General features: G+C 41.9%; 1 protein-coding gene across 15 annotated transcripts in view; it reads right to left on the reverse strand.

Annotated features, from left to right (window-relative positions):
- The window catches only part of LOC135037197 (protein 4.1-like), a 388,175-nt gene that overhangs the window by 63,315 nt on the left and 301,155 nt on the right, over positions 1-23,705 (reverse strand). For 12 of the 15 annotated variants that reach the window (XM_063954534.1, XM_063954533.1, XM_063954544.1 and 9 more), the window contains exons 12-16: positions 17,536-17,649; positions 14,831-14,929; positions 11,570-11,763; positions 4,053-4,109; positions 2,654-2,695 (exon numbers count right to left, since the gene is read on the reverse strand). In XM_063954534.1, the coding sequence (XP_063810604.1) occupies positions 2,654-2,695; positions 4,053-4,109; positions 11,570-11,763; positions 14,831-14,929; positions 17,536-17,649 (506 nt within the window). The remainder of the gene's footprint in view (positions 1-2,653; positions 2,696-4,052; positions 4,110-11,569; positions 11,764-14,830; positions 14,930-17,535; positions 17,650-23,705) is intronic. The other 3 variants (XM_063954541.1, XM_063954536.1, XM_063954542.1) reach the window with 3 other exon arrangements.

Genomic DNA, 23,705 nt, shown 5'->3' on the forward strand with positions numbered 1-23,705 from the left:
TTGTGGCTTGCTGGAGGTAATTTTGCAGGGCTCTGGCAGTGCTCCTCCTGTTCCTCCTTGCACAAAGGCGGAGTTAGCGGTCCTGCTGCTGGGTTGTTGCCCTCCTACGGCCTCCTCCACGTCTCCAAATGTACTGGCCTGTCTCCTGGTAGCGCCTCCATGCTCTGGACACTACGCTGACAGACACAGCAAACCTTCTTGCCACAGCTCGCATTGATGTGCCATCCTGGATGAGCTGCACTACCTGAGCCACTTGTGTGGGTTGTAGCCTCCGTCTCATGCTACCACTAGAGTGAAAGCACCGCCACCTTTCAAAAGTGACCAAAACATCAGCCAGAAAGCATAGGAGCTGAGAAGTGGTCTGTGGTCACCACCTGCAGAACAACTCCTTTATTGGGGGTATCTTGCTAATTGCCTATAATTTCCACCTGTTGTCTATTCCATTTGCACAGCAGCATGTAAAATTGATTGCCAATCAGTGTTGCTTCCTAAGTGGACAGTATGATTTCACAGAAGTGTGATTGACTTGGAGTTACGTTGTGTTGTTTAAGTGTTCCCTTTATTTTTTTGAGCAGTGTATATATATATATATATATATATATATATATATTTTTTTTTTTTTTTTTTTTTTTTTTTACAGTACACATACACAACTGATTTAGCTTTAGCAAAATGTTTTAACCTGTTAAAGTCTTTTTAAATACAATAACAAAGATTAGAACATCACAGTCAGGGTCTGTAATGGTAGATGCTTATCTTTATGGCCAAGTTATTTTTCTCTCCTACAATTCATATACTGTCAAATGTTTAAAAGACATGATCATTCTGAGAAATGTCATACTTTTTAGTTAAAACTTTTAGAAAACCCCAATTTCAATGTTTAGTCAGATTGCTTAGAATTTAAGCACGGATCTCTCCATGTGTACCCCCCATTACAGTGAGTTTATTTAAAAGCCCAAAAAATGTTCTTGTATTGAAAAACTGTATACTAATCATAAAAGCAGGGGTAAAGATATTTTTTAACAGAAAATATTTTACAAGAACTTAGATCAATGTAATTTCAGGACATTTCGGACAATCTAGCTTGCATGACTGTTTATATTAGCATTACAATGTATAACTTCTAAATCTAATTAAAAGATTGCAGTAACTATAAAAAATAAATACATTACAATGCTAACAAACTGTGGTCCGGATGTAATGATGCCCGAGATCGCAGGAGGTGCGGGGTGCCGGCAGATCTTGGACTTTTTTTTAAAGGGGCAATCGCTTACAATGCATGGTTTTACCGTGTAAGCGATTGCCGCTTTAAAAAAAATCTCAGCGATGGTCCGGTATCCCGCACCTCCGGCGTCATTACATCCGGCCCAGTATCTGAAGAATGTTTTAGTCTTTATTGTGGATTATCTAGTTAGGACAGCACAAATCTTGTTAGCAACATATGAAATAATGAACTAAAAGTGGGTAGTATGTTAACAGTGTTACTATTTTTCTACTGATCATATAAACTATGTAAAATGAATTGAGATATGTCACCTAAATTGACTTAAGGCGCTGACAAATGTTTGGGGAGTTGGTTTATGATTTGGGCCACAGACCCACTGCGATCAATTTTCTGCACTGCAATACCATCCAAAAATGGGAATCATTAAATGCATAATTTGAGCATTGCTCGATTCAATGGTTTAACACAAAGTTAAGGGGCTAATTCAGGTTGGATCGAAGTGTGCGATCCAACCGGAATTTTTGCTGAAAAGATGCGGGCACATGTGCAGCGTCCGTCCTGCGCATGCACCTACATTTTCTCCGGGGGGTCAGCAGAAAATGCGATTGCCTCTGCCTGTCAATCAGGCAGAGGCAGTTATGGGGGTACGGGGGGCGGGCAACGCTCCATTTCAAGGGACGAGATGCATTGTGGGGGCGGGGCAACCTGAACTGTGGGCGGTGCGAACAGGGACGTATCGGGGGCGTGGTTGCGTGATGTCACACGCAGCCGCCGCGACAGGTAAGATGATGCCGGGACTCCTGCGGGTGCAGCTAAGCTGTGCCGGCAGGAGTCATCTTTAGTTTCTGCTGACAATTTCTGCTTGATGAAGGGGGGGGGGGGGGGTCGCCGGTCAGTATGCTGGGCGGCCTTGCCCAGCGATGGGCGGCCCCCAGCGTGCGACCAAAAGGATAGCAAATTCTGCTAATTAGAAGAATTTGCTATCCTTACTGAATTAGCCCCTAAATACATTAAAGTCAATGAAGTAACTTCCAATGACCACCCGAATGAAAATGAAACCTACACAAGTCAGATGCATTTATGCTTGACATGTGGTTTCACTGACGCCTGTACGTCCTGCTCTAAAACTCACAGAATAAAAGGTCTCTGTATGACCTGATAACATAGGATTGTGCACATCCATGACATACTGTATTAGCAACAGTGTTTTGTGAACTCCAAATATGTATGTGATTCTTTCATCCTTGTGCTTACTTGAATCCTAATCTACGAATGCGGATAAAAATGCCATCAGTTGCAGTTCAGGTAGAATGAGTGACCATAACAAAAATACATGTTCCCGTGTGTGGACTGTAAACATGATGTTGATACCCTAAAAGTGTGACTGACTGACAAATACAACGTGATTTTCACAGAGACAATTCTAACCTTCCTCATGCGAATGATCTCTTCCTCTTTTTCAGGTGGTTGCTGTTAAGGTCATAGGAGGAAATGAAAATGAAAAAAAAAACAGACATTAACATTTATGAGTGACAAAAACAAAATATCTGTGTGGGTATTATATATATATATATATATATATATATATATACACACACACACATAAAAATTATTGTGACCTCGTGGGGTGACATGCATGTTCGAGAAGGTGAAATATTATTTATAATATTCAGTAGTCAAAATGTAATGACTAGAAAAACATAAATCAGTGACCAGATATAAGCAATGCTATTTATTCAGCTATAAACAGCACGCATACCTAACTCTCATAGCTTTCTTTTCCTTTCTGTTGTATTTAAAAGGCAAGCGGCCTACAATTCTTGTATTAGCTTGTTCCAAGCTCAGTGACTTTGTATTCAATTTAGTTTATGGCAATAAGCACAACTCTATAAATGCACACGTGGAAAATGTGAGTGCACTCCAAAAACAACATCACTTTTTAAATGAGAGCAAGTTCCAGTTGTTAACTGTGATCTTATTTTTACAAATGCAAGTAACGCAGACTAATATTCCTTAAACACATCACCTGCATTTGGGGTTTTACACATTCGTAAATAGAGCAAGATACAGTACACTTCTTTCATTTGTTAAGCAGCACTCCATTCAAATAAATGAACGGGAAGTTCTGAGTTAGCGGAATAAGATCTGTGTGACAGTATGATACAAAATCTGTATTTAATACTTGTCACTATTTTCATCCAAACTATGTAAAATGAATTGACTTAAGGCGCTGCGCGCTGACAAATGTTTGGGGAGTTGGTTTAATCTAATTAAAAGTTTGCCGTAACTATAAAAAAGAAATACATTACAATGCTAACAAACTGTGTGCCGGATGTAATGAATTAATTTACATAACATGAAAACTGGATGACGTGACGTATGTATGTATGTATGTATGTATGTATGTATGTATGCATGCTCACATAGGTATCATTATGCTCTAGGTCAATATTGTACTTTCTGTCAACTGTGCTTAGTCATCTGTTATGTTAAAGGACCAGTGAAAAAGGGAGCTATATAAATATATGTTTAAGGTTTTATTCTGTTCTTTCTAAACTGGTCACTGCTTTTTTTCCCATAGGGAATAGCAATCCCTAAGTATAGAAATAGGAAAATGGTAATGTAACATGGGTGAATGAAAATCATATACTGTGTCTGTAATCCGTTATTACCAGGTAACCAATCGGTGCTGCATGATACTCCACTACTGAGAAATTAATCACCATTACATAATGACACAATTCTGACCATTCTAAACCTCTTAAAGATGTACTGAAATCATATGAATATCATTGCAAGGTCTATAGTATTGCTTACATAAACTAACCTGTAATTGATCTCCATTGACAGTGGGTGATGAATCCTGTTGTGAAGATTTTGCCTCCTAAATGAAAGATTTTTGTCATTTTTATTGCTTAACAGAAAGACATATAGACAAAGAAATTAATTAGGCTGTGCACTTTATAGACAAGTACTAGGCTCCATGGGGGTCACTCTGACCTGATTGTTCGCTGCCGTTCATCGCAGCGATCAGGTCAGAAGTGCGCATGCGCCATCGCCGCAGTGTGCCGGTGCATGCGAGACAGCCGACTGCTATAGTTGCCTAGCGATCGCCTCTGCCTTATTGACAGGCAGAGGCGGTCGCTGGGCTGGAGGGGGCGGCACGGCAGCGTTTGGCCATCGTTTTGTGGGCGCGGTCCGCAGCGGCTGCATGACGTCACATGCAGCCGCTGCGACCCGGGCAGGAGCTGTGCTGGCCGGGAGTTACTCGTCAAGTACAAAAGCATCGCTGTTGTGCGATGTATTTGTACTTGTGTGGGGGAGGGGGGGCCTGACATGCGGAGCGGACTAGCCGTGTGCTGGGAGTTCCCCCGCATGTCAGTGTAAGTGATCGTAGCTGCGCTAAATTTAAGGTGGAATGACCGCCCATATTACCTATAAATACACACAATTTACATTGCTTGGCAAAGGGTTTCTCAACTACAGTCCTCAAGTACCACCAACAGGTCATGTGTTGTGAATCTCTTTAATCATTCGCAGGTGAGAATCTATTTTGCTTGGTCATTAATTAAACCATCTGATTCCACAGACAGTAATCCTCAAAACATGACCTGTTGAGAAAACGTAAGGGTTGAGATTAAGAACCACTAGTTTGGCACATACAACAATTAATCATTTAGCCCAAACAGACATACTCAACATGCCCTCTATGAACTTTGCCTATATGAGAATGTTGTATTACAGTCAAAGTCTAAAAAACAAACTTATGATGGCAAATTGTATATAATAAGAAGAATTTTATTTATATAGCACTCTTTCTCCAGTAGGACTCAAGGCGCTTAACAGATAAAATTAACATAATACACTACAGGAACAATGGAGTAGTGAAAATATTTTCATAATGGAAACACTAAAGGTATATTAAGGAAATGCTTGAGCAAACAGTAAAGTCTTGAGTATGTGTTTGAAGGATTAGAGTGGGGGCCTCTCAAACTGTGCGGGGAAGAAAGTTCCATAGAGTCGGAGCTGCATGGCTAAAAGTTCAACCCCCAGATGAATTCCGGGAGATTCTAGATTCTAGGTACTACTAAAAGTACTTCATCCACAGATTACAGCAATTGAGCGGGGCAATATGGAATCAGAAGCTGCTTCAGGTATATATACACCACATAGGGGTCAACACGAGCATTTTAAATAGTGTTGTTTTTTGCCATTTAATAGTATGTCCAATTTTTTTCTGTGACAAACTATTTCAATGGTGTTGTGCGCTACATGTTGAAACTCCATTTAAATTAATTGGCCACAGATGTGAATGGAGCTGTAAAGTCCTGCTAATTGTTATGTTTTCCCCACATCAACAATTCCATTAAACAGGGGAGTCTCTCCTTACCATCCTGATTAATGTGGGAAAGTCACCATTAACTGGACTGAGTAGCGGAGTGTAGTATTCTTTTTCGTTTGGTAAACCTTCGGGATGATAATTGATTTGGCTTGTATTTCATTAATGACATTTCACTTTGGATTATGATTTTTTTTTTTTACTTTGGGTTAAATGATTATGGAGTAGATGTAAGAAGTGTCGGAATGGGGGAGAAGCAGTATCAGCGCGTCATTATGTGCAATGATACCGCTTCTCCCCCCATGTATGAATGTGGTGGTGTCTATCTTTATTGGTCCTGCTATCTACATGATAGCGCGTCAATGTGAGTGGCAATGTATGAACGGTCAGTGGTACTGACCGTTCCAACAAGTGCAGCCATCAATTTCAACAGCTGCAGGTGCCATTGCCCAAGCACCACAGCAGGGACAGCTATGTCCCTGGCTGCAGCAGCTGCCGGCTTCTGGCTGACAGGAGATCTTGTGATGCTTGCGAGATCTCGCACATGCCCAGGGGAGCCGGCTTGGGAGAAGAGACACAGCGCATTGGCACTGAGCTGATACGCTATGAGCTCTGGCTGGGATCACCAGAGGGGGAAGTATTCACTCCCCCACTCCTGCAAACTAGATGGTAATACATCTCACTGGTACTGCTTCCTGCTATGCCTCGATAAAGAGGTAAAGCAAGAAGTGTTATAGTGACATGATAAGTGCAGCTATAATACATCTCCCCCTATATTGCTTGTATTTCCTATTGCTTCACATTTTTTTTCCATTGGATTAAATGATAACATGGCTGGGATTTCTGGGAAAAGTGGTAATCTAGGGTACTGGGGAACATTTTATTTAATTATTTTTAAATGGTATTATTAATAATTATAATACTATATTTGCATAATCAGCAGAGGTTTTGGTATCCTTTAACAATAAAATGGTACCACTTAGGAGGCAAAGGCTTCCCAGGGTTCATATTACCCTAGTACCCACAGCTAGGTGACAGGAAGACCCCCAGCACATTTCAGTGCGGAGCTGTTCTTTTCTGAGGGTGGGGTACCTTGTTCATACGATGACAGGCATGACAGGGAGTTGCCATATTAATAGTGGGAACCAACCCAGGCTCTATTTTACTATGTTGGTGCAAATCCAAACTGACAAATTATATCAGATGCCAGCACATATAAAATACTTGACTATATTCAGGAATGTTCACTTAAAATTCTTGCCCTTTGTACAGGTACCAGCATTACACACAAGACTATTAACAGATGATCTAATCAGCAGATTCTTTCAAATAGCCGAAAGAGTTCACCCTTTCAAAAAAATGTTGTGTGGCACTGTGGGGTGTGAATATTGTGTTGGAAGTACTAACACTAGAAACTTTTGAACCTCCAGCAAAAGTATAATTCACCTGGCAACACTCAAAGTAATATTTTTGATGGCAACCACATCTGCAAGAAGAGTGGGAGAGCTACAGGCTTTATGGTACAAGGAACCATTTCAAGATGTGCATAGTGGTGCGGCAAAGAAATCTAGCACTGTTGCCTAAAGTGGTCTCCCAAGTTGTGTGTACTTCTGTTTTTTTTTTGTCCAGAACCACTAAATAAAAAAATATTGCATACATTGGATCTGGTTAGAGTAGGTAAACAAACGATGTCAGAAAGACAGGTGATCACTGTGTAGTTCCTGCAGGTCCATGCCTTTCAAAAACATGCTTGTAAAATGGATTAGAGTAGTCATGACTCAGACTAACAAAAAGAAAGGATGTGAGGTCATAGGCGTCAGTAGTCCATCATTGCAAAGCAGCAGGATGATTTTTACTTTGTACATTTTCCAAACATTACCTTCTAGATGTCGGTATTTCAGAGTACACTCAGTTGGGAAAGAAGAGTTTTAAAGCTATTTCTCAATAAAACCATTTTGTTGTAAATACCTCTATTGAGAGAGGCTTTTTTGGTAATGGCGACCTACTCGCTTTTCTACTTTTCCATGACCAACAGGTGCCTTAGAATTTAAAATCTATTCCCCTAATGTGGAATACCACAAAACCCTGGCACATGATCCGGCATGAGGCTGGTTTAAACTCTCACAAATCCTTATTCCTTCAGTTCTTGGGAAATCCCGAATTCCAAAATGGCTAAGCCGCAAACCATTCACAATGTGGCAGGTTGGGGGGATTACTAATATAGGTTGCCTGGTTAATAGGAACACAAAACAAATAACGTTTGAAGGGGCTGCGAAGAAGTATGCTACTTTAGCTGGCCACCCTATGGCTTTTCTTCAGGCAAAGCACTATATTACACTAGTAGTCCGTCAGTTTTTGGTTAGTGAATGACATAACCCTGTGCAGGGCTGCCACAAGAAATTGTGGGGCCCGGGACTGGCAAAATAGACAGGGCCCCTTTTACAAAAAATATTTAACACCTTATTAAGAAAAAAAAAAAAGTATACATTACAGTATCAAACATGATGGGGGCTCATAAATTATTCAAGGGGTGGTGGAATCATTAAATATTTATGAGGTGGGTTAACATTAAATAAGGTGATTCACCCCTATACACCGCACTACATGACTACACTACATCCTCCCTACATGCTGCACTACAAGTTACATCACTACGCTACCACCCTCCCTATATGTCACACTACATCACTATGCTAGAACTCCCCCCATATGCTGCACTACATCACTACACTATACCCCCCCCCATACATCATACAATATCACCACACTACACTACACTACTCACAATAAAATTAAAACATCTCAGTTACTCTTTCTAAATGAGCTCACCGTGAGTTCTCTCCCCAACGGAGCTCCAGACCGAGTAGAGTGAGTCAGAGCAGCAGACTGGAGAGTAAGGATGGGGAAGGCTAGATCTACTTTCTCGGGAGAGAGAAGAGTGGAGGGGAAGAAGGGGCGGGGCCTAGTCCTACTACAGACAGGAGAGAGCACAGAGGGGAGAGAGCTAGGCACAGAGAAAGAAGGGGGCGGGCTGAGGAGATAAAGGGGGTGGGGCCTATTCCTACAGAGGGGAGAGAACAAGGCACAGGGGATGAAGGGGGCGTGCTGAGGGGAAGGGGGCGGTGCCCATTCCTACAGACGGGAGAGCAGGGATGGCAGAGAGCAAGGCACAGGGAAAGGGGGCGGACTGAGGGTATGAAGGGGGCGGGGCCTATTCCTACAGACACGAGAGCACAGATGAAAGAGCAAGGTACAGGGGAAGAAGGGGGCGGACTAAGTGAAGGGGCGGGGCCTATTGATACAGACGGGAGACAGCGCGGATGGCAGAGAGCAAGGTACAGGGGAAGAAGGGGGCGGGCAGAGTGAAGGGGGTGGGGCCTATTCCTATAGATGGGGGTGATCACGGATGGCAGAGAGTGAGACCAAAGTACAGGAGAAGATCGGTGGAGGGCGGCGTGGATCTGCAGCGGCGGACGGAGGGGAAGAGCCTGCGGCCTGCCGATGACAGCCACAGGGGAAGGGGAGTGGCGGCAGCCACCGCCGGGCTTAGCTATGACAGGATGTTTGAGCAGCCCGGGCCCTCCACTCTCTATCAGAGTGGCCGGGCTCGGGACAAGTGTACACAGGGCACCCCCTTGATAGCGGCCCTGACCCTGTGGATACACTTTTAGCCGACCTGACAATCCTTAAAAAAGCTATTTGTAATTATTCTAGGCATTTCCGAGAGGACATGGATCATTCAATTTTTTCTACATGGATGGCACGATGTAAACCACAGTTTCCCTCACTTTCAGCTAAAGATTTGCTAGCTGGACTGAAGGTTTCCCGCACAACATTTCCATTGGCCTTGTATGCCGAAATGTTTTTTAATATTTTCCACAGCACATATCTTTCCCCATATAAGAGTTTCCTTCTGGGATGCTCCTTTACTCACTCATTCTATAGGTGTGGAGCAGACAATGCAGATATTTTTCATTGTTTTTGGTTCTGTCTATTGCCTGGCGGTTCTGGCTCCAGTTTAAGCACTATGCTGAAAACTGCCTGATTAATTATTTCCCCTTCACTGCAAAATGGGCTGTGTTTCATGTGGTCAGGAGACATGACCTCCACCAACATCCCGCCCCCTCACTATCCTGACGGTCGGCATGCTGACCAACAGGGACTATTTCCACTTGTGGGAATAGAACCCGTGGTGACCGCTTGCTGCACTCGCCCCTCCCCGCCGGGATCCCCGCGTTGGTATGCTGCCAGGGTCCCGGCGTCGGTATGCTGACCGGCGGCAGCCATACCACACCCCTCTTGCCACCTACTGCCTGAACAAGCAAAAAAGGCAGATGATAACTTCTGGCCATTAGTGCAGCAGCCCGTAAAACAATATTACAGGAATCAATTTCCCCATCTCCCCCCATCAATGTACTTGTTTAGGTCCAAGCTTGTCTATTTGTTCTACATGGACTGAGTAGAGGTGACTTTAGAAAAGGAGTCTAAGGTGGAGTGATTTTTTTAGTATGTGGGAGAGTTATATCTCCACACTTTCCATTGTGATGAGACGCCAAGTTTACCACGGTCTACAAAATAACCCCTCGTACCTACTACACATGATCGATAATCTGCCATTGCTCTTGGCCCCAATGCTACCTGAGCTGTGGGTATTGTGGGGTATCTGGGGGGGGGGGCAGGTAGACCCCCCGTCTTATTCTACTTATTTTACATCCTGACTAATTCATACTGTTTCATTAATTGCTTGAATTTCTATCTATGTAACCTGCTTTCATATCTCTTTTTTTAAGCAGATTGATTGGGGATGTTATTTATACTGTTCAGTTCTACATTTTTACTACTTGGACTAACGGTGATCTTTTTACATGATTTGATTGGATAACTTGTTTTTTTTTTTTTTGTCCATGACTTGCTTTACTATGTTATGTTCTGATTGTGCACTTTCAACAATGCTTCAATAAAAAATATTTTGAAAACCACCCCAAAGCATTTTGTTGTGCATGATTTGTGCACTTGCAGAAAGTGCGGGCAAATGAGAGGGATGGGCGCTGCACATGCGAGGCCATCGTAATAATTCCGGTTGGATCGCGATTTGCGATCAAACCTGAATTAGCCCCTTGATTCGTTCTTCTGATCATTCTACCTTTATATTTGATTACCTGATTATATGCCATATGCCAGGGCTGCTATGGAGTCTGAAAATGAATAAGGCAAATTATGTTTTCCTGATATTTACATTTCTAGGAATTACTCCAAGGCAGTTGTATTATTCCTTCCCATGCTTCTGTTAGTATAGGGGCTGCTTCAGAAATCACTCGAAGACAAGGAGCAAAAGGGGGAGTCGCAATGTATTCCTCAAGGGGATGTTAAATATAATTTGGTTACACATTTTCCAGCAGAGTTTATCCTTTTCATTTCAATTGCTTATTTATTTCAAAGAGAACCTTACACAATGGTAACAATGGGATATAGAGATGAATAGGGGAATCTCTGTGCCACTTAAAAAATATGTCCAGGCACATGTTAGCAGCAGTTATATCATATATGATCTGCATATGAAACGTGTAACATTTATAGAAGTGTCATGTGGTTTACACTTGCCTTTATTTCATTTGTTTACACAGTAGGTAACTATCCTTCAGGTGGTTGAGAAAAAAAAATGCACAAATATATAATGGTTATAAGACAATGGGGCCTATTCATGAGCAGTGAAAAGAGTGTATAATTGAGCCAGTGGAGAAGTTGCCCATGGCAACCAATCAGTGCTTACGTAACATTTATAAAGTGCTGTTATACGTAGCAGCTGATTGGTTGCCATGGGCAACTTCTACACTGGCTCACGTCTTTACATTTTTCGCTGCTTCAATATATTGACTGTTTCTGCATCTGAATGATATCAATGTAAAATTATAAAATACATGAAAAAGTGATTTTTGCCAAAAACAAGCCAGTATGTTACAATTACTTAAGTCTCAAAAACTTTTATAGCTAGTGTAGCAACTTACCTTAGTTACCTTCGGGGAGCTCCTTGCATCTTGAATCTGGTCCTGCAATTTCTTTTCCTCATTCCTAGCTGAGGACTCGGATAGCTGCTGAGCAGCAGTCTCTCTAGAATGTATAGGCTGTACAATCACTTGGCTGTGAGTAATAACAGGAGCAGACACAGGGCGGGTATTGCGTTCAGGAGTGGCCACTGCAGCTGGCAAAAGAAAAGAAAAAAAGCATGTAAGCTGTTAGCAATAGTCTCCGCTAACTACGCACACTGCCAAAAATCCCTACAGATCTAACATCTTTACCAGTTTATTTCCTTTTCACGTTAGAAGTCTTGAGAATAAAAAACAAAAAGGTTCAAGGGCATTTCAATAACAACTAAATATAATTACCTGATCAAGTATATATTTTGGGCATTTGACAACATAGTGTATACACACTTAAAGGTCATAGGGCCAGCAAGATATCAAAGATAAACCAAAAATTGCTTTTGGTAAGTAATAGGAACATTAACTACCTGATGTAAGTGTCCTAATCTGGAAAGAAAAACACAATTGTCACACAAGCATCCCACTATCACATGCATGTAAGTATTGTTACATGAATAGCAAGGCAGCAGAGCTTCAGTATACATGCATAAGGAGTCACAGCACATATGCACTGGACACATTGGGGCAGATGTATTAAACCTAGAGAAGGGATAAAGAAGTGATAAAGAAGTGATAAGTGTAAGGTGGTGCCAATCTAGCACCAGCGATAGTGATGCGTGGGGCTGCACATCGCTATCACTCTGTGGGTACACACGGAGAGATCATTCTTAAAATATAAGCAATCTAGTCAGATTGTTTAGATTTTAGGCTGGGATCGCTCCGTGAGTACCCCCCTTTAGGAGCTGATTGGCTGGTGCATTATTACCTTCCACTTATCACTGCTTTATCTCTTCTTTATCCCTTCTCAAGGCTTAATACATCTGCCCCTGTGTGATTAGCTCGGCTCAGGCTGTTAAAGCAACATTGCTCTTCTGCTATACTGACCATCACCCTCAAGGATACCTGCATTAGCAGTGGAAACCTGCACTCATTGTAGGGTAACTCCTTCTGTAATGGGGGATCTGGTCTCTAGTTCGACAGTAACTAGGTTGACCGTAACTAGGTCGACAGGGTCTGTAGGTCGACATGTTCTAGGTTTGACATGAGTTTTTCACAATCTTTTTCTTTTTTTGAACTTGTTCATACTTAATGATCCACGCGGACTACGATTGGGAATAGTAACCTGTGCCGAGCGCAGCAGTAGCCAGTAGCGGAGCGAGGCACCTTGCCCGAGGGGACACGGTGCACTAATTGGGGTTCCCGGTCACTGTACGGAGAAAACAACACAAAACCCCCCCCATGTCAACCTTTCGACCTAGACCATGTCGACCTAATTACTGTCGACATTTCATACCACACCTCTATAATGGTGAGGATAATTTTAACTGTATTTTGTTTTTGTTTGTTTTTGTACAAAAACAAATTATATGTGTGTGCTCTTTATTCCCCTCAGGTGCATATAATACTATTAAAAGACAACAGACACTTTTATTATCAGACACAGAGAAGGGCTGGTAAAAGTTGTAGTCTCAAGACCACTCCATTTCAGAGTTATTGGTCAACACATAGAGCATTTAGGGGTATATTCAATTATGGTCGAAAACTGCCGTCTGTCGAAAAGACGGCAGTTTTCGACTTTTTAAGGTCGACTAGTGATTCGACCTATTCAATCCCATCAGTATTTATTCGACAAGTCGTGGAATTCGACTTGTCGAACAGTACAAGAATCGGCGGTATAGCTGCCGATTCATGTACTTTTGAGTGAAACGAGGCCAAATTCGACAGGATTTGGCCCGTCTCCGACCATCTCAGCCCGCCATAGAAAAATGTCGGACAGAGATATGGGACCCAGAGGAGGAGAGGGGGGGGGGGGGGGGGGGCGGAGCCGCGGGAAGACGGTGAACAGCTGCGGGCATACAGTGTAGAGCAGCGCTACAGCACAGCTCTGCAGCAGGATGTCTCACAGCCGCGCCGCTCACGGCATCGTCCACCCGGCTCCAGCAACTGAGGTCACGCTTGCTGGAGCCGGGTGGACACTGTTGTGAGATCTGGCGGCTGTGAGACAAGCTCCTGTAGTGCTGCTGTAGCGCTGCTCTCCTCCGTCTACCCGCGGCTGTCCCCGCTGGTCTCCCCGCGGCTCTCCCCGCTCTCCTCCTCTGGGTCCCTCATCTCAATTCGACTTTTTAAAAGTTGAATTGAGAGGAGATTGAATAGGGGTTGTCGCATCCATTCTGAAAAATGCATGTCGGAATGGATCCGACCCTAATTGAATATACCCCTTAGTGTGCATCGGTAGTAAATGGCAGCTATGCGGCTGCTTCCTATTAACCTGAGTTTAGGAGCTCACTAAGGTACTGTGTTTATGAATAAAGCCCAAGAGCAGGAAACAATCAGACTCATGACTATGAGGTGTATTCAATTCATGTCGGATCCGACATGTGAGTATTCAATGCCCGGCCAAACCCGACAAGTTTGGGCCGTTCCCGACAATGCGAATCCGACTGTTTTTAAAGTCGGATTGTCACTGTTGGAAACGCGGCTAAAATTTGTCGGGTTTGGCCGCGCTTCTGACAACACACGTGAATTGGCGTATTAAGCCGCCTATCGGCGTGCTTTCCGTCAGGATTCTGACAAGTCGGATTTCCCGACTTGTTGGAAAAAAGGGGGCAGCATTGAATAGGTCAGAACCCCTTTCCGACCTAAAACAGTCGGAAACTGCTGTCTTTCCGACAAGGCGGCTAGGTCTCTTTTTCAGTACTGCCTGGATACTGCCTGGATTTAAAAGCTTATTTTAGGGAACAAAAATTTTTCCTCACAAAGCAGCCACAAGCCAAAATTTTTATGCATTAACTCTGAGAATTCTACTGTATTACTATAACACCACATACTGTAAAAAAACAAAAAGCATTTACCAATTCAAGCCTGTTATAGCTATGCTGTGTTATTACCAGAAGGCACATGCCATGAAGCCACTGAATCATTTATATTTGTTTAAGAGGTGTTGTGAAATCTCTTTCTTTTTTTTTTGTTTAGTAAGGGATTCATAAAGTTTGTAAACATAAAAGTGATCCCTGCCACCCAAAATGAGAAACAAAAGCAATACAAAAATAATTGCAACTATAACACATGACTGTACAGCAGCGGGGTTAAAGTTAGTTAGTGAGATCAGCCTTCACACATTGGTACCTTGCTGCTCAGTCTCCACATATGCTGTGTGGATCTGCTCAGTTATCTCCTCCGGCATCTTGAGAACCGCCTTGTTAATGTTTTTCAACACGATCTCCTCTAAAAACAAGTTCATGACGTAACTAGCACTGTTATGTCCCGCAATCCTAACTTCAAGGGTGGTTCAATAATACCCCTTTCAGACAGAAATGTCTGAAAGTCCCGGCAATTACCCGGCACTGCAGTGCTGGGTAGTTTTGCCGGGACCTGCCTGACCTCCACCCCCTTTCATACGGACATGCAAATTTGCAGATCAACACGGGTATTTTGTCTGTGTGAAAGGGTCAACCCGTGTCATAATTACCATGTCTCCGACTCTGGTAAATTCCAGGGTCGAAGTCCCGGGAATTACAACACAACTCGCGTTTCACACAGAAAAAGGACCCGTGTGTTTCATGAAATTACCGGGTGGAACTGCTTCACCCGGTAATTTCATGTTCTGTCTGAAATGGGTATAAGTAAGGTAACAAAACCTCTCTGGTGCGTAACGTTCTCTATTTCAGTCTGAATTCCCGCCAGGCCAGAGTAGGTAGACCGCTGTTTCCCCTCACTGCCATTAGACTGCGCCTCATATCAGTTATAATGTCACACATGCTGTGATGCACTGCGTTTTAAATATTTTCTATCATAACCAGTATTAACGTTTTCAGCAATTTGTGCTACAGTAGCTCTTACGTGGGACTCGACGAGATAGGTAGTCTTCACTCCCCATATGCATTAATGAGCCTTGCGGTGCCCATGACCTTGTTGCCAGTTCACCGGCTGTCCTTATTAGACCTCTATTGGTAGGTACTAACCACTACATACAGGGAACACCCCACAAGACCTGTCGTTTTAGAGATGTTTTGACACAGATGTCTAGTCATCGCAATTTGGCCTTTGTCAGATTGCTAATTTTTACTGCTTCCAACATATTAACTTTAACAGGATGCAGTTAATATCCCGGCGTTCAGGAGACCAACGTCGGAATCCCAACAGCTGGTGAAATGCTGCCAGTCAGAATCCACGCCACCAACCGAGTGGGAGCCACCAGGCCCATAGTATGGCGAGCGCAGGGAGCCCACAAGAGGATTCGCGTCCGGGATTCTGACAGACGGGATGCCACTGTCGGTATAGTATATCTGCCAGGATATCAAATGTATTCCACTTCAACAACTGACTGTTCATTTGCTGCCTAATATAACCCACCCCTTGAAAAGTGCCATTGTAATCAATGTTTCACTTCACCTATAAGTGGTTTAATGTTATGGCTGATAGGTGTATATAAAACAATATAAAACACATAAAAAAAGAGGATGGCGATATCCTTAGAAACAAAGGCTCCATAGCAGGCGTATATACATTAAATGGTAGGTTTCCATTTAAAAGGAAGACTGTGATTTCACATCTATATATTAATAGCAGAAGGACAACTTTTATGAATGACTTATTTCTATGATGGCGATGTCTGATCAAAGCTATTGGTCTGTAGATTTGCAGAATTATATTGGCATTGTAAATGTTGCTATGAGTGCTTCATCAACTGTACTTGAAGCCCTGATCACTCCCACCGCAGTTCACTTAGAAACTGAAAGTGATTTTAATTAGCAATGCACATTGCTTTAATATCGAACCAAGGGGCATTCCAGACAGTTTTGGGAAGTACTTATGATTTATCTGATATATCTATATATCTATCTCACAGGAGGACAGAGTGGTGGTACTACTGTGAGATTAAAGCCAAGCCTATGATATTCACAAACAAGGCACCTCTGGCTCAGTGTTTCAATTTGCATTCTAATGAAGCACATTTACTTTTGACTATGGTTATTCATTAATTATTCAGTAATTATGCTTGATATTAAAACTTGCAGAAAAACTCCTGGTACCTGAAACAGGATGTCAAAATCTCAAACACACACTTGCTGCCATTTGACATGGGAGTGAATAAATGACTTTCCTTTACAAGATCCATTATCATGGAAACTACCAGTTCAGTGTATAGTTCCCAAATGGGAAATACACTGTTGGACAAATTTCATGCAAGTATTTTGAGAATAAATAAATAAGATAGAATAACCATAGCAGGAGGAAGGATCACCTGATCGGGACTGTTGGAGATTGCAGTACCTGCCTGATTCAAGAAACAGGTGAGATTTTCTTGTTTAATCCTAATTCCACCAAAAATAGAATATTTTTTTTTTCCGATGGGACAACCCCTTTAACAATTTCTCCACATAGCTTGGGCATTACGTTTATCGACCAGATGAATATGAAATTGAGGTACCAAGTGACAAAATTGTGTGGTTACAGATTATCCATAGTTCTGAAAAATTACCCTGTAAGGATAGTTCTACAGAAAAAGCCAATTAACTAGTAATACAAATGCACAACTACCATAGGAACTACTAACCAGGTCTTGAAATAGATTACGTAAAATTAAATGCCACAAATAATTTTACTGAAGGTAATGAAAATGTAATAGAAACCTATACAACAGTCTAAAAACAAATTGGTATCTGGACTGTCACATGTACAATATATTTAGGTGAAGTTTAGCAGTATGTTAGGAGTACATATGAATATGCAGTGACTTGAATAGAGAATTGGCAGAAAGCTGAAGAGGGCAGAAGAAAAAAGCAGCAGCATTTGCAGGCAGCAGACACCACAGAGACTGCTGGCGATACCTTTGTGAGGTAAGGTTGCTGGTACAGTGCGAATTGGCTCTTCTAATTCAATCACTTCAACGTCATTATCCTCTTCAAGAGCACTGAACTCATATGAGACATGCCCTTTCTTCACTAAGGTAAAGATTTGCAATGTCAGCTTCAAAAATGTCAAGCACTATTGTCGTTTGAACACAAAATGCACTGTGTATACTAGGGTTAGGAGCAAAAAGTGGATATGGAAAGAATAAACACAGCCGTCCAGGATGCATATCGAGAACTTGGTGTGTTATATTCCAAACATGTCAGACCTGATCAAATAGGTTGGCTTTTCACTAATGTAAAAGAAAAGAATCCTATATATGCTATAAAGGGCAAAAATAAAAGTTAAGGAAAAAACAGTTCGATACAGTTTTGGAATATTACAGTACAGATGAGGTCCTCAAATCTAGATAATTGCTTATATGTACAAAGCATTTGTTGAAGAATTTGTAACATATATTTTTTTTTAAATGCAACCATGGGTGGTGATAGTTCATTTCACATGTGGTTTTGTTTTTTTCATAAAATATATTTTGCCCAGTTCCTCCACTTAATAGATGTTGTTTGTTTTGGTCAGAAGCACAATTTCTATTGGTGACAACAGTACAGAGTTAACCAAGCTGTATGCTCAAGTATGTATGAAGAAGGGTACTAGATTATATACAGAACTCTTGGGACAGGGAGATCAGTGACGGACTGACAGCATGCTAAAAAGTGGCCTATATCAGTCACTGTCAAGATGTCTAAGTGAACCTTCTTAGAACAAAGAATGAGGACACTAAAACCTAGATAACTAAAAATGTTTTGTTAATTAACACATTCTCGCTGCACAGGTTATTTCTTGACTTAATGGCAGGTAAGTATTGCAAAAATAATAATAGAATTTTTGTACTTCATTTTTTTTTTTTGTAGTCCATGGAGGTGGGTGGGGGGACACTAGAACAAAATGGCACCGAGATGGAGATAGGAGTTTGGGCAATTTAAGAGAAAATTGAATGAAGTCCTAGCTCCTTCCTTTGTATATCCTCTAGCTGGGAATAATGTAGTTTCTTGTCTGGTACAACCCTAGAATAGCAAGAGAATAAAAGGACTGAGAGGGAGACCACCACCAGAGTGTGGGCATCCAGTGCCACTCAATGGGCTAGGTCCTAGAGAACAGGATTTTATGCAAGTAAAAAAATTGTATTTTCTCTAACACATACTGGGTCACATTATGCAGAGAACCTGCTCCAACAGAAAATTGGTAACTGCACGGTCTGCATTTACAGTTAGATTTTTCCTTGCAGCTCCTGAGGCTGCAAGGAAAAATCCACCTTCTCGGGTTTAGCGTGCAGGGTTTCCACAGCTATTTGAATCAGGAAGCACATTCAATTAGCTGCGGGGTGAAACCCCTGCCTAACCCTCTAAGGGGTATATTCAATTACAGTGATAACGGACTTTTCACGTGAAAAGTCCGGTTTTCGGGTGAAAAAACAGACTTTTCACGTGAAACGCAATTACAGCCTATTCAATTTTCCGTGAAAACTTATCGGTGATCATTTTTTCACTAATTTCACTTCACCTTCTCTGAAGCAGGTGAAAAGTTGGGAAAAGTCACTATTTTAAGGTAAAAATGTTTGGATATGGTACAGAACTCCTGGGACACCCCCCTTAATGACTAATTAGGCACGTTGAAGTTTTTAATTATTTTTAATTGGCCAATAATGACATGTCATTTTTGGGGTGAAAAAGTAAAAAGTCATGGAAATTGGGGTTCAAGGTATGGGACAGGTATATTGGGGTGCTTTATGAGTGGGACAGGTGTTTTTTAGGCTTGCAGATGGGAGTAATCGGTCTGTTTCCACTTTTTTTTAAAGTACCCTAAAATGACCCAAATATATACTTATACCCATTTTCATGTACCCAAAATTTAATAAGAGCATTTATTTTGCTAAAAAAAAAATTGCTTTCTATAATTTTTTTGCATTTTTAAAAAAATGCATATAACAGCCATTTCACACAATTTAAGTCCCCAAAAACGCTCTAATGTGATCTCTAACACACTTCTCTTCTGTTTTCCTATGTTAGTTTAGCATTTTGTGGGGTACAGGCTGATTTCCCCATTTTCACCTGCACTTTTCACTGCAAGAATTTTCACGTGAAACCCGGTCGGAATTGAATAGGTCGAAAAACGGAGCGTTTTCGCGGCAATTTTCGGCCGATTGCCGCGAAAAATTTTCGGGCGCAAAATTGCCGCGAATTTGCGGATAATTGAATATCCCCCTAAGTGTTTCAGAGTGTAACGAAACATTGTATAAACGAGATGCAGTCAAAATACCAGCTATAGGGATCCAGGTGTTCAGGAGACTGATGCTGGGAATCCCGACAGCCGGTAAAATACAGAATCCCGGAATCCTGACCACCTCTGGGTATTCCCACTCGGTTGGTGGATCCACGCCACCAACCGAGAGGGAATATAACTTCAATCCTAAACCCAATATTCTGTAAGGATTTTTTTTTTTTTAATCACTATGCTGTCTAGATAAATGAGTCTGTTCTAAATACAGAAGGATACATTTATTATTAAGGTATATCATGGTGTTTGTGTTTCATATACATACACTAGTTAACAACCCGTCACAATGACAGCTCACCATAACAGCAATGTCAGCATCAGCAGCTGTGCGTGCCCCTGAACAGAGCAACAATAGAATTGCTCCATCGGGCACCACATAGTGGCCGCCGTCACACACAACACTTAATTCTCCCCATAGAGGTGAGTAGCAGCGTTAGTCTTTTATTATATAGGATACCATCTGGAACTTTACACGCAAGCATCTACTAATAATTAGTTATACTTTGCAATAATTATTTCTTTATTGATTGTTTATTTTTAATGACTGCCTAAAAACTTTCCATCCGGAGTTATATATCATAAGTACAGGTTGATTATTTATGCCACTACAATGATACATCATTATGATTTTATTATGGTGTTTAATTATCTTGTTTTACACGCAGATTAATGTTGGATAGAATAACTTGTTGTTATACTGTATGACACTTTAACTTCTATTTATTGCTTATTCTAACTTCTATTAATTGATTATAGTGCAGGCTTTTTATACTTTGCTTGCCTTTTAAGAATTTATTTTGCTTAATGTCTGCTCCAATTATCCATTTCTGATATATACATATTCATGTGCAAACTCGTTAATATTGCACTACTTGTTGTTTTTCTTTTCTAAAGGTTTAAGAGCTCCATTTCAGAACACTCGCTAAAGGGCCTATGACATCTGTTTAGTATTTAGCAAACAGCGGTAAGCTCAATTTACTGCTGTTGTGACTGTTCTATACGCCATCATAGATTTGTACCGCTTACTCCATCTATAGTTCACTCTATGGACTCCATTGCCGGCAAAAGGGGACCAAGGAAAGGCTTTTCCTGATTTAGCGAAGCCTTCTAGTCTTTGTGGAATGCCTGCCAGGATGAAGCACAATCTGCATACACAAACGGCGGATGTGCATTATTCAGCAACTCGTCACCAGTAGCAGAAGGCGGCTTGCAACACAGTGGAGGATGGCACCTAGGAGGACGACACCACGGGACCTTGCTAAACTGTAAGTGATGTTAAACATCAGCAGAATATTTGTTAGTATCACAGTGATTATATGGTGCCCTATTTGCCTTAATTAAATTTCTCCAATAGTGGCACAGATCACATCAAGAAACAAACTAGACTTATAGGTGGTTTTAATGAAATTCAAATAAATGTTTTGGTTGTAATGAAGGCTTAGTCTGAGGGACCACTCTGTTGCCACAAAAATCAATAATGAGATCTGCAAGAAAGAGTTTCCAATTCGGAAGTCCTTCTTGCAGTGGAAACTGCTAAAAGAAAAGCTGTTTTCCAGCTAAGAAATACAATGTCCACAGACTCTAAGGGCTAAAACTGTAAATGCTCTAATGAAGTCAAAACTATAATAAGATACCTCAGAGATGCTGAAGGAATATATGGGGACTGAACATGCAATACTCCCTGAAACTAAATCTGTATTTCGGGAACTAAACTCAATCTTCTCTATAAACCTGAAACTTTAAAAAGCACAGTATCAGTCCAGCGTCCACACATTCTTACTTCCCAGATGTAATCAAGAAAATATAAAAGAAGAAAGTAAGAAAAACGTTATTTTCATAACATGATATTGCTATCTGATGACTGCTTTCTAGCCTGTAACATAATCCAAATGACATAAACAGCAAGAGCTTTGCAGACTGCTCTTTTGGATATAAAGGGGCAATAGTATGAAATATGCCTGGTTTTGCATCTAATATTATTACCCCTTCAAATACAGCATCCTAAATTGCTAATGATAAATGCTGCACTGTATATTTACCCCATAGACTTTATGCAGGTCAAGTCAAATAAGGTACATTTTGATGCAGGGACCAATCCTGAAGACATCAAGGTGAACCACTGACCAGAATTTCACTGGTAGAATTTCCTGGTATAAAGAGCTTTTCATCCATTCTGGAGTAAAAAAAAGTCATCCGTACACCTTCTTGCGTTATATTTTTCAGCACCATTGATAACAGTAGTATTTGATGACATGACAACATTACAACTGTTTTGGATGAGATAGTCCTCTTTCCAGTTTATCACACACAGAATAAACACTGCTGAAATGGCTGGTACGATCAGTGCAGCACATGGTTTTTTCCCTGATCCTGATCTCTTTCTTTGTCTGAGGACTCTTGGTACCTCCCATGACTGATGTATGCCAGTGCAGCCTGTATCACTATCAAACTGTATTCCTTATTGGTCTGTCTTTTAAAAGTGGTTAAGCTTTCTGAATAGCAAAGTCTCTGAAGGTAGTGCTGATTAACCACTGCCCCTAGCCAAACAGACTGACATATGTTACAATTGTGCAGTTCCAAACTGAAAATAGATGAGCTCCAAAGTCACCATGGAGGAGACAATTTTGTTACAGGTGACAGCATGAAGCATGAAGAATTCGCTGGACAGCTGAGACGTATACTGCAGTTTCCTCTTGAAGTATTTTGAGTGGGAATATGGTAACACATACTTGCCTACTCCCCAGCAGCCTCGGAAGAGTGGGCACCCCTCCTGCATTCTGTCCACTTCCTAGTGAAATGCGCAGAATGAGGAGATACTGTAAATGTGATGTGAGTATATGCTTGTATGATCATTTTAGCTTCGCCCCTATGCAAATATGGTCCAATAGTGGCATTTTCCCCCATGAGGGGGCATGGCCTAATTGCACTATTAGCCTGCCCCCCATCGCCGTCCACCTGCTTCCCTAGGGTATCTCCCGGAGAGGTGATTAGTAATGTAGGTAAGTATGTGGTAACAGGATTGTTTCAAATGTAGATACCATATTTCCTACCACTCTCAAAGTTAAACAGGCCAAAGTCAGTTTGAGAGCCTAGAGACCAGGCAAAACTTCTCAGTAGTTGACTCTTATTTGGTGGAAAAATACTTAATTTAGTGTTGTTGCAACATGAAGTCTAAGGAAAATTAACTGGGGAACAGGAATTAGACTGGGACCTACTGTAACATGGAATAGCAATAACTGCTTTGAAAAAGGGCCATTTTGCGGCTATGATTTTGTGAAAACTCTGTTGCTAGGTTAAAGAGGTAACCACAAATGTTCACATTTGGCAGCAAATCTGGGTAACCACTGGTGGCCCTCTCAATTTGGAACATGTAAGTTAGCATGTACCATTAGATCTATGAACACCATGAATTTACATGGTTCCAAGCTCTAAATCACTGAGGGTCATTCTGACCTGATCGCACACTGCAGTTTATCGCAGCGATGCGATCGGGTGAGAACTGTGCATGCGTCGGCACCACAGTGCGCCGGCGCATGCCAGACAGTTGAGGGCCGTCGGGCTTTGCTCTGCCTGACTGACGGTCTGGCCAACGCAGGCGTGGCCGGACTGAACGGGGGGCAGGCCGCAGTGGCTGCGTGACGTCACACGCAGACGCTGCGGGCCGGGGAGCGATGAGTAGCTCCCGGCCAGCACGCTAAAGCTGCGCTGGTCGGGAGCTACTTTTGAAATGCAAAGGCATCGCCGCTGTGCGATGCCTTCGCACTTCTGCGGGGGAGGGGGGGCCGGCACTGACATGCGGGGCGGGATAGCCCTG

This window comes from Pseudophryne corroboree, chromosome 2 (genome assembly GCF_028390025.1).
Source record: "Pseudophryne corroboree isolate aPseCor3 chromosome 2, aPseCor3.hap2, whole genome shotgun sequence".
In the NCBI taxonomy this organism is placed as follows: Eukaryota; Metazoa; Chordata; class Amphibia; order Anura; family Myobatrachidae; genus Pseudophryne; species Pseudophryne corroboree.